At 37.7% G+C, this 12,238-nt stretch overlaps 1 protein-coding gene across 4 annotated transcripts in view; it reads left to right on the forward strand.

Annotated features, from left to right (window-relative positions):
* The window catches only part of CP (ceruloplasmin), a 66,558-nt gene that overhangs the window by 16,602 nt on the left and 37,718 nt on the right, over positions 1–12,238 (forward strand). For all 4 annotated transcript variants that reach the window (XR_003792350.1, XR_003792349.1, XM_029214552.1 and 1 more), the window contains exons 7-9: positions 1,777–1,916; positions 3,067–3,204; positions 4,235–4,449. Coding sequence is in view for 2 of the 4 variants with exons in the window: in XM_029214552.1 (XP_029070385.1) it covers positions 1,777–1,916; positions 3,067–3,204; positions 4,235–4,449 (493 nt within the window). In the remaining 2 variants the exon portion in view is untranslated. The remainder of the gene's footprint in view (positions 1–1,776; positions 1,917–3,066; positions 3,205–4,234; positions 4,450–12,238) is intronic.

Below are 12,238 nucleotides of genomic sequence, written 5' to 3' on the forward strand. Positions count from 1 at the left end.
GCCACCAGGGGAGCCCTACATGTTATTATATTGATTGACTTGTAGTCTGTCTTCTGGGACAGATGTAAAGTCCATGTGGACAGGGACGGGTCCAGCTTGCTTATAGGCATGTCATCAGCATGTAACAGGGTTCCTGGTAAAGAGCAGATGTTCCATACATTTGTCAAATGGGAGAAGAGATGAATGGGGTGGCTTTGGCAAGTCAAATGCCTTTCTGAGATTTCATTTTTTCATTTATAAAATGGGGAGAATGGGGAGCCGATGGCAGAGGAGTAGTACGTGGAGCTCACCTCCTCCCAGAAATACATCAAAAATACATCTACATGTGGAACGATTCTCATAGAACATCTACTGAACGCCGGCAGAAGACCTCAGACTTCTTTAAGGGCAAGAAAATCTCCACGTACCTGGGTAGGACAAAAGAAAAAAAGAGAGAGAGAGAAAGGACTTGGGACAGGACCTGTGCCCCTGGGAGGGAGCTGTGGAAGAAGAAAGGTTCCTACAACCTGGCAAGTCCCCTGACTGGCGGGGAGATCAGCCAGGACAGAGGGGGAGCTTCGAAGCCTTGGAGGAGAGCGCAGCAACCAGTTTGCGGAAGGTAAAATGGAGAGAAACCTGCAGGGATGGTTGGTACCTCCACCCTGAGCTCCCCAGCCTGAGACACTCGTCCACCGGTGTGGGTGGGGACTGGTGGCTTTAGCTCAGGCTTTGGAGGTTAGACCTGGGGAGAGGGCTGAGGTTGACTGCGCGAAGACAGCCTGAAGGCAGGGTGCCATTGTCGGGGGTTGCGCGAGGGGAGGGGCAGGACTGCCAAAGGAGCGTCTCCCCCCCCCCCTCGCCAAGCATGCGCTCTCAGGCAACAGGACGCTGCCTACCGAGCTCCAGGGGTGGGGGCGGGCTGGGCCTCCGTCGCTGAGAGAATCGGGAGCCAATCGGTGCCTCCGTCATCACAGGGCCCGGGAGGGCACGCTGGTCACCACGTCTGCACGCCCTCTATGCAGGGGATAAGGGCCAGCACGTGCTGAGGAAAGAGGTAGAAGGCATCCTAACTAAAAGTGGCCCTCACGCCAGAAAATAGTAAAAGCACACAAGCTACGCAGGGATGCTCCCGCATATAAATAACCTTCCAAGACTACGGTAGATAACTGTTTCTCCTAAACTCACAGAGTAAGAGAAATATAAGCAAATGAAGAAGCAGAGGAACCACTCCCAGTTAAAAGACCAAGAGAATTCCCCTGAAGGAACAAACAGTGAAACAAACCTCTTCAGTCTAATAGACACCGAGTTCAAAAAGGAGGTAATGAAAATCCTGAAGCAATTAAGGAAGACTATTGACAGAAATGCAGATTACTGTAAACTGGGGAGGATAATACCAACTTTGTTGCATTGTCATGTGAGTTTCAGACAATAAATGAAACCTTCTGAAGGCTAATATGCAACAAACAATAGTTACTGTATTTTTAGACATTTCATACTTTATTTAAAAGATTCTATCGCAGGACAATTTATTAACTCTCAGGGGTTGACATGGACCCTCTTGAAATTTTTTTCACTTTGCTTGAAAAAATAAAATCTCTATGCCATGAGTCTCCACCCCTTAACTGAACATCCTTCTGTAAGGTGCCTAGTACCATCTGCTCCTCTGAGGAGTATTTGGTAAATAATGGGTAATTTCTAAGCACAGGTCAGAATTTTTCTCTTCAGTTAGTATCCTATGTGACAACCTGGCTCTGTTCTGCTTTCAACTCCAGAATTAAACCTTTTTTCTTTTGGCAGTGATTCAGAGGTATTTTTTGAACATGGTTCAACAAGAATTGGAGGCTCATATAAAAAGCTGGTTTATCGTGAGTACACAGATGCCTCCTTTACAGACCGAAAGGAGAGAGGCCCTGAAGAGGAACATCTTGGCATCCTGGGTGAGTCTGTGCAGAATACATATGACTAATGTACTCTTCCCCTGAGCTACAATCAACCTCAGGAAGAACAGAAGCTTCAGAACCTCTGGCATGATTTCTACCTATAAACTATGGACATGGAAGAGGAATCATCAATAAAATGCAGCAGCTTTTCCAAATGTAAATTACCCATAGTAAGTCTTCATCATTAAAAGCCAGGCTGACTTCAAATGATTACTTTTTTTTTCTTCAAAGAGGTAAGGGGTTTGTGTGACTTTGTTTAAATAGACGGTAAAGCTATTAGTTTCCGCTTTTAGCCAAATGTACATTCCCTTAGAAATAAAATTCAGCTACTAATGAGACAGGTTGGGTTTGTTTTTAGAGCCTCCTGCAGGCTGCCCCCAGGCAGAGCCCAGAGACCTGTTTTGCTCAGGCACTTGGGCAGAATAGCAAGTGAGTGGATTCAGACTCTCCTCACTCTTCACCTATTAGCTGTGTTACCTTTGAAAGTACTCAACTCTCTGTGCCTGTTCCCTTTCTGTAAAATGGGAACAATAATAACAATAGTCCCTACTTCATAAAGCTGTTGTAAGGATTAAATGAGTTAATTCACATAAACAGAAGAGCACATAAGAAGCTCTCAGTAAGTATCATTTTATATGTTACATAAAATATTTTGGTACTATATTTCTGTGTTTTTGTTCTATATTTAGTAATAGTATTGATTTTGGTGATGGGAAATCCACAACAGTGGTGTTACTTTTCACAGCCAAGACAATTTAACGTACCCCCTTTGGGCGGTCAAGGTTTATGTCATTCTCCTGACTCTTTGGACAAATAACACACATCTGGTCCACAGAAAAACAGGGTGAGGAGAGTGTAGATACTCTGAACAGTATTTTATAGACGTATGAAGCTTGTGAACTAACTTGGATAAAGATGGTAACAAATTTCATTACCTGAAGTTAATTTAGAAAGCCCCTCTCATCTTTTTCTGGCCTCCTCATGTCAAATTGATAATGGACTTTTAAAAAACCAAGCTTTCCATTTGCAACAATAAGCATGTTGCTTCCAGTGGTTCTTGCCAGAGGACAAGGCAAAGAAAACAACTGTCTTATGCATTCTGTATGCTATATATCAGGGAGGATAATAATTCTCTCTTTGTCCCTAGGTCCTGTCATTTCGGCAGAGGTGGGAGACACCATCAGAGTCACCTTCCATAACAAAGGAACATATCCTCTCAGTATTGAACCGATTGGGGTGAGAGTCAATAAAAGCAACGAGGGCACGTACTACAATTCAAGCAGAAGTGAGCACAACACTCTGTAACCAAACAATAATGTTTAATAACCTACTGTGCTGGTCACCCCCAGGGAAATTGTCCTGCAAAAACCAAAGGCAGGAACTTCTGAGGAAACTTCTCATATACCGTTCTCAGAATCATGCCAGGAAGCGAGTAAATCTCTTCCTACCATTTCCAGTATGTTTGTGGAATTCTGTCCTACCTTAATTGGATGATTATTGACAGTGCTGCTAGTAACTGATTTGGATTGCATCAGTTATACATTTCCAGAGTTCTATTTGGGTGACCGTTAAATTTGAAAAATATTCTTGCAATTATAAGATTAGATGTACATTTTAGAATATTTAAAAAATATAAAAAGGTGTAGCCAAAAATATTATCCATTGTTCTATAGACAACCACTATTATATTTTTGTATGTCCTCCACTCTTTGATCTGTGTAAATAATAATTACATGTGTTTGAGATCATAGAATATAAATATACTTATCACTATAATTTTATACCCAGAGTTCTTAGCACCATAAACATTTTATAAATATAATTTCAGTGATACAAAATATTCCATTACATGAAAGTATTTAGGTATTTTTGTATGTCGAGGCTGACAAATGAAGACCCTATTCTGGGTCTCAGACTTCTTGTATCCTCACGTGGAGGAAGGGGCTACGGAACTCTGTGGGATCTGTTTTGTCTGGGCACTAATCCCACTCAGAAGGGCTCCACTCTCATGACCAGATTACCTCCTAAACACCACTTTGAACACCATCATATTGCGCCTTAAGATTCCAATATGTGAATTTTGGGGAAACATAAACATTCAGACTATAGCAGGCACCAATCTCAGACAGAGGTTTAGCGGAGACTTCCTGGAGAAAATTATTCCCATTTGTGACCTGACACTGGTAGGATTCCACTCTAATTCATAAAAGGAGCACAGAAGTGGGTTATCCTAGACTAAACGCAGTCTACTCCATGGCTCAAATGATGACATTAGAAAGCATACTTTTACCTCTCCAGTGTGACCTTTCTTACAGGTGCGCCTCCTTCTTCAGCCTCCCATGTGGTACCCGAAGGAACATTCACCTATGAATGGACTGTCCCCAAAGAAGTAGGACCCACTTACAAAGATCCTGTCTGTCTAGCTAAGATGTATTATTCTGCTGTGGATCCCACCAAAGATATATTTACTGGGCTTATCGGGCCAATGAAAATATGTAGGAACGGAAGTTTACTTGCAAATGGGAGACTGGTAAGACCAATGAGGGAAAATGAAAATGATTTTCCAATCCCTTTGAATTATCATTATTATAAGGAAAATTCTGGGGTTTGAGGCAGTGAGGGTTCCACGCCTAATGTTTATTATAATTTTTACTTAGGCTTATATCTATATCGTGCAGAGATTCTCTGGCTAACGTGATTGTTCCAAGATGAGTTGGAAACAAGATTTTCCTTGGAATCCAAAGTCTATTATGATACCATTAGACTTCAACACACACATTTTAAAAAATCACCTATTAATGTAATAAGTCACTCAACATTCACTAAGGAAATATTGCTTAAAATATTTTTTATGTGGCAGCCTGAATGGGAGGGGAGTTCAGGGGAGAATGAATACATGTATATGTATGGCTGAGTTCCTTTGCTGTGCACCTGAAACTATCACATTGTTAATTGGCTATACTCCAATATAAAATAAAGTTAAAAAAATGAAATGGGAAAATGACCCTTTGATCTATAAATAGAAATCCCTAATCCCACCATTGTTTTTAGCTCTAAAATAAATATTTTAATATAAATCTTTAAAAGAGAAAGATTCTTTTTAAAATGCATTCAATACAGTTATCACATCTTAAAGCATCATCATAATTCCTTAATATCATCAAATTTCCAATCAATGTTCACATTTTAACTGAACATTTGTCCTGTAATTGTTTCAAGTTTCTTGTGTGGATAGGCACTCAAATAATTACACACATTACAATCAGTTGATATTTTTCTCAAGATATTTTCTTGCGTTTTTCTGTTGCAAAAGTCTTTTATCCTGTAGAAGTTCTCATGTCTAGATTTTACTGATTGCATTCCTGTGGTGTCATTTAACATGTTTCTTTCTCTTTTACTCTATTTCCTATAAATCAGTGGCTAGATCTACAAGCTTGATCAGATTCAGGTTAGATTATTTTTATTTTTTGCAATACTACTTCATGTGTGGTACTGGGTACCTCGATCAAGGAGTATATAATGTATACTTGTCTCTCAGTCGGGGATGTTGTCAGCTACTGATAAACATTTCCTAGATTCATAAACTAATCAGGTGTTGAACAATAGTAATATTTGGATTCCATCATTCCTTCTATGTTTATTAGCTACTATACTTGTATAAACAGAAACGTCTCTTAATGGACTATTTGGTTGCCCTGAGGTACATGTTATACAAGAAAGGAATGACAAATGCTTGATTCTTTCCCTTTATTTACAAGTTTTAGAATTACTAGTTCTCTCCTAGCATACTTCAAAGGTTTTTAATAGTTTATTTTATTTATTTTGCGGTACGCGGGCCTCTCACTGTTGTGGCCTCTCCTGTTGCGGAGCACACGCTCTGGACGCGCAGGCTCAGCGGCCATGGCTCACGGGCCCAGCCGCTCCGCGGCATGTGGGATCTTCCCGGACCGGGGCACGAACCCGTGTCCCCTGCATCGGCAGGCGGACTCTCAACCACTGCGCCACCAGGGAAGCCCTTAATAGTTTATTTTTAAGTACTATTGTAAACGCATGGATTTAAGCATATTTAGTATGCTTCAATTCATTACTATTATACTTATTGATGCTCAAAATGTCCTATTTTTTGCCACTGGGGGACTTGCTCAGGTTGACTTCATTTTTACATGAACTTAGTAGTCTTTGAAGCTTCTTTGACTTCTAGTATAAAAAGCTATTTCAGGTTCATATTGTACATTTTCTGAGCCAGACCTGAAATCAGTCATTTCTCCCAAAACGTCCTGGTTCTTTTCAGTAAGAAATTATTTTTAAAACTACAGTCAGGGCATTAGGGGTGCTCAGTGCTATTGTATTAATCATTGTTCCTAAGCCTTTTCAGTGAGCAGAATTGAAAGAAACGTTTTTTAATAAAATTCATCATGGGTTCATACTGATACTTTCTATTCAAATTCAGGTCTATGGATTTTGTTTGTTTGTTTACTTAACCTCATTGATCTTATATCTGTATCTCCCTTCAACTGCACTGAAAAAGCTGAGTTCTCAATAATACCAGCATGAATATGCACTCATTTCATCCCACAATATAGACACAACAGTCTCAGGATTAGAACTACAACACTACAGCCAACAATATAATTCCTGAACACAGTTTTGCAGCCCTTTTTGTCTTTGGGTGGATCCCACTAAGGATGTTCAGTCAAATTACAGATTTAAAGTCACTTGGAATAGTTCCTCCCTGTGGAGTTTTGCCACCCACTGGATATACAGGTTTATTTATTTATTTATTTTAATGTATTTATTTTTTATTTTTTAGGGATTGCTTTTTAAACTGTAACATTATTTTATAATTATGTAAAACATTTGCCTGACTCCAACATCGTATCTACAAAAAGGAGCAGATTCAAAGAAATCTAGCGTCTATCCTTTCTTCCCTGTCACCTATCCCCTCACTATAGATAACTTTTTAAAACTTTATTCTTTTATTTATTTTTCACTATTATTTTTATTAACTTTATTTTTTAGAGCACTTTAATGTTTACAGCAAAATTGAGGGTAAAGTTCAGAGATTTCCCATATACCTCTTATTCCCCCACACATGCCCTCTCCCAATATCAACATCCCCAACAGAGTAGATCCATGTATCCATCATTACAGTATCACACAGAGTATTTTCACTGCCCTAAAAGTCCTCTGTGCTCCACCTATTTATCCCATCCTTCCAACCCCCAACTCCTAGCAAGCCCGGTCTTTTCACTCTCTCCAGAGTTTTGCCTTTTCCAGATTGTCATGTAGTTGGAATCATACAATGTATAGCCTTTTCAGATTGGCTTCTTTCACTTAATAATATGCATTTATGTTTCCTCCAAGTCTTTTTATGGCTCAGTACCTTATTTCTTTTCTTTTCTTTTTTTTTTTTTTTTTTTTGCGGTATGCGGGCCTCTCACTGTTGTGGCCTCTCCCGTTGTGGAGCACAGGCTCCGGACGCGCAGGCTCAGCGGCCATGGCTCACGGGCCTAGCCGCTCCGTGGCATGTGGGATCTTCCCAGACCGGGGCACGAACCCGTGTCCCCTGCATCGGCAGGCGGACTCTCAACCACTGTGCCACCAGGGAAGCCCAGCTTATTTCTTTTTAACGATGAATAATACTTCATTGTCTGGACGTACTACAGTTTATCCATTCACCTACTGAAGAACATCTTGATTACTTCCAAGTTTTGGCAATTATGAATAAAGCTGCTTTATGAATAAACATCCATATGAAGGTTTTTGTGTAGACATAAGTTTTCATTTCCTTTGGGGAAATACCAAGGAACCCAATTGCTAGATTATATGGTAAGAGTATGTTTAGTTTAAAAAAAAAAAAACACCTGCCAAACTCTCTTCCTAAGTGGCTGTACCATTTTGCATTCCCACCAGAAGTGAATGTTAGAGTTCCCATTGCTCCATATTCTTGCCAGAATTTGGTGTTGTCATGTTCCAGATTTTGGCCGTTCTAATAAGTGTGTAGTGGTATCTCATTGGTGTTTTAATGACATGTGACATAGAACATCTTTTCAAATGCTTGTTTGCCATCTGTACATTTGTCTGTTAAGGTCTTTCACCCATTTGTTAATTGGGTTGTTTTCTTAATGTTGAGTTTTAAGGGTTCTTTTTATGTTTTGATAAACAGTCTTTTATCAGGTGTATCCTTTGCGAATATTTTTCTCCCAGTCTGTGGCTTGTCTTCTCATTCTCTTGACAATATTTTCTTCAGAGCATAAAATTTAATAAAATCCAGTTTATCAATTCTTTCTTTCATAGATTGTGCCCTTGGTGTTGTGTCTAAAAAGCTATTGCCATATCCAAAGTCATCTAGACTTTCTCCTATGTTATCTTCTAGGAGTTTTACAGTTCTGCACTTTACATTTAGGTCTATGAGCCGTTTTGAGTTAATTTTTGTGAAGAGTGTAAGGTCTATGTCTAGATTAATTTTTTTCATGTGGATATCCATCTGTTATAGCACCATTTATTGAAAAGACTATCTTAGCTCCTTTGTCAGAGATCAGTTAACTAAATTTATGTGGCTGTTTCTTAGTTCTCTATTCTTTTGATCTATTGATCTATTCTTTCACCAATACCACACTGTCTTGATTACTGGAGTGTTATAGTAAGGTTTGAAGTTGGGGAGTGTCAGTCCTCCAACTTCATTTTTCTTCAATATTATGTTGGCTATTTTGGGCCTTTTGCCTCTCCAGGTAAACTTTAGAATCAGCCTGTAGACATCCACAAATAATTTGCTAGGATTTTGATTCAGATTGCATTGAATCTATAGATCAAGTTGGGAAGAACTGAAACTTGGCAGTATTGAGTCTTCCTATCCATGAACATTTATTTAGTTCTTTAATTTCATTCAGCAGAGTTTTTAGTTTTCCTCATATAAGATCTTGTACATATTCTTTTAGATTTATAACTAAGTATTTCATTAGGAGGATGCTAATGTAAATGGTATTGTTTTTAATTTCAAATTCCACTTTTCATTGCTAGTATATATGAGATTGACTTTTGTATATTAACCTTGCATCCTGTAACCTTACTATAATTGCTTATTAGTTACAGGAGTTACCTTGTCAGTCCTTTTGGATTTTCTACATAGATGATCATGTGATCTGTGAACAAAGACAGTTACTTTCTTTCTTCCCAATCTGCACATTTTATTTCCTTTTCTTGTCATATTGCACTAGCTAAAACTTCCAGTATGATATTGAAAAGGAGTGATGAGAGGGGACATCCTTGTTTTGTACCTGATTTTAGTGGGAAAGCTTCTAGTTTCTCACCATTAAGTATTATCTTAGCGGTAGTTTTTTGGTAGATATTCTTTATCAAGTTGAGGAGTTCCCCCATTCTTATTTTACTAAGAGCTTTGTTTGTTTGTTTTGATCATGAATGGGTGTTGGATTTTGTCAAATGCTTTTTCTGTATCTATTGATATGACCACATGACTTTCCTTCTTTAGCCTATTGATGTGATGGATCACATTAACTGATTTTTGAATGTTAAGCCAAGCTTGAGTACCTGTGATAAATCCCACTTGGTCATGGTATAGTTCTTTTTATACATTTTCAGATTCTATTTGCTAATTTTTTAAGGTATTTTACATCTATATTTATTAGAGTTACTCATCTCTAGTTTTTTTGTAATGTCTTTGTCTGGTCTTGGTATTAGAGTAATGTTGGCCTGCTAGAATGAGATAAGAAGTATTCTCTCTATTTTTGTCCTCTGATGGATTTAAAGAGAGTTAGTATAATTTCTTCCTTAAATGTTTAGTAGAATTCACCAATGAACACTTCTGGGCTGTTCTGGAAGGTTACTAGCTATTGGTTCAATTTTTTTTAGTAGATACAGGCCTATTCAGAGTGTCTATTTCTTCTTGTGTGTTTTAGCAAATTGTGTCTTTCAAGGAATTGATCCATTTCATGTAGGTTGTCAAATTTATGGGCATAGATTTGTTCATAGTATTCCTTTATTATTCTTTTAATGTCCATAGGATCTGTAGTGATATCCCATATTTCATTTCTGATATTAGTAATTCGTGTTCTCTTTCATTTTTTCTTAGTTAGCCTGACTAAAGACTGATTGATTTTATTGATCTTTTCAAATAATCAGCTTTTAGTTTCACTGATTTTTTTCTATTGATTTACTGTTTTCAGTGTCATTGATTTCTTCTCTAACTCTTATTCTTTTATTTAAAGAATAAAAGAATTCTTTTATTTTATTTTATTTAAAAAACAAACGTGTGTGTATGTATTCATATTCTAACTTTCTTTTTTCACTTAACAATATAATCTGTAAGTCTTTATACTGTAATATATGGAAATATTCCTCATTCTTTTTTACAGTGGATATTACTCCCTGGTGTAGACATGCCTCAGTTTATACAATCGGGCCACTATTTGGCAGGTGTTTCCACTCTTTCCAGTCTTTGCTCTTACAAATACATTTGTAACAGGTAGCCTTGTTCATATGTCTCTCTGTATTTTGACAACATGTCTTTGGGATAAATCTGGTTCTGGTGGGGCAAAGGATAAACACATGTACTCTTTTGCTAGATATTGCCAAATTCCCTTCCATAGGAATTGTACCATTTTATACTCCCACCAGGTATGAGATTAGATTATCTGTTTTCCACAGTTCATAAGTGTATTGTCAAATTTGGGGATTTTTACCAGTCTGATAGGACATAAACAGTACCTCTGTAATTTTAATTTGTGTTTCTCTTATTATTAGTTGTTGAACATTTTTTCAAATCGTTAAGAACCATATTCACTTCTTTTCCATGAATTGTTCATAACTTTATCCCATTTTTCTATAAGGTTATTTTTCTTCACTGATTTAGAAGCTTTCTATATATTAGTTATAGAAAGTGTTTGAGATATTAGTTATATTTTTTATCTTAGTTTATCATTTGCCTTTATACTTCGCTTATGGATGTTGTTGTTTACCATGTGAAATTTTTATTTCTACCATCTTTTCCTTTATTGTTAATGGATTCCAAGTCATAGTTAAGAAAGTTTTCACAACTCTCAGGTTATAAAGGAATTCACCCATTCTGCCTTCAAGTACTTGTAAGGTTTCATTTTTCACTTTTAAGTCTCTGTTCCATTTAGAATTTATGCTGGTGTACAGTTAAGGAATAGATCAAATTTATCTTTTTCTAAATGGCCATCCAGTTATCTCAACACCATTTATTAAAAAGTCACACTTTAGGGGACTTCTCTGGTGGTCTAGTGGCTAAGACCCCACACTCCCAATGCAGGGGCCTGGGTTCGATCCCCGGTCAGGGAACTAGATCCCACATACATGCCACAACTAAAGATTCCACACGCTGCAACTAAGAGCCCGCTGGTCACAACAAAGATCCTGCACATGGCAATGAAGGTCCTGCTTGCCACAACTAAGATTTGACGCAGCCTAAATAAATAGATTAATTTTTTAAAAAAAAGTCACACTTTAGCCCATTGATTTAAATGCTCCCCTTTATCAGATACTAAATTTTCATACACAATTGAGTCCATTTCTTGATTTTCTGTTCTATTCCATTGTTCTCTATCTATTCATGCACCAATACCATAGTATTATAATTACAGAGCCTCTATAATGTGTTTAAATGACTTGTAGCCATACCTCAAGGCACTTTTTTCATCATTTTAATGGCCATTTTTGCTTACTTATTCTTTCTAATGAACCTTGTAAAAACTTACCTGGCTCCAGAAAAAAAAAAATCCTGAGACTGTTTTATTGGGATTGTCTCAAATATACAAATTAGGAAAAACAGCCATTATTATAAAGTTGAGTAACCCTGCACAAGAACATATGTCTTTCCACTTGTTCAAGTCTACTTTTGTGTTTTTCAGGAGTATTTTATAGTTCCCCTTATATAGGTTTTGGATTTTTTTAAGTGTATGCCTAGATATTTTATTTTTATTTGTCTATTATAAATGGTAATGCTATCATTTAAAATTTTTAAATATGTTACTGAAAAAAAAATGGTTTTCTACCTTTTTTTTTTAAGGTTTTTACAACCATTTAAAAAAATTTTATCTATTTATTTATTTGGCTGCATTGGGTCTTAGTTGTGGCACGTGGGATCTTTGTTGCGGCATGTGGGATCTTTTGTTGTGGTGCATGAGCTTCTCTGGTTGTGGTGCACGGGCTCCAGAGAGCGCAGGCTCAGTAGTTGTGGCATGGGCTTAGTTGCCCCACCACATGTGGGATCTTAGTTCTCCGACCAGGGATCAAACCCGTGTCCCCTGCATTGGAAGGCGTATTCTTAACCACTGGACCAC

Source organism: Monodon monoceros, unplaced genomic scaffold, assembly GCF_005190385.1.
Source record: "Monodon monoceros isolate NGI ecotype Baffin Bay Population unplaced genomic scaffold, NGI_Narwhal_1 Super_Scaffold_11, whole genome shotgun sequence".
In the NCBI taxonomy this organism is placed as follows: domain Eukaryota; kingdom Metazoa; phylum Chordata; class Mammalia; order Artiodactyla; family Monodontidae; genus Monodon; species Monodon monoceros.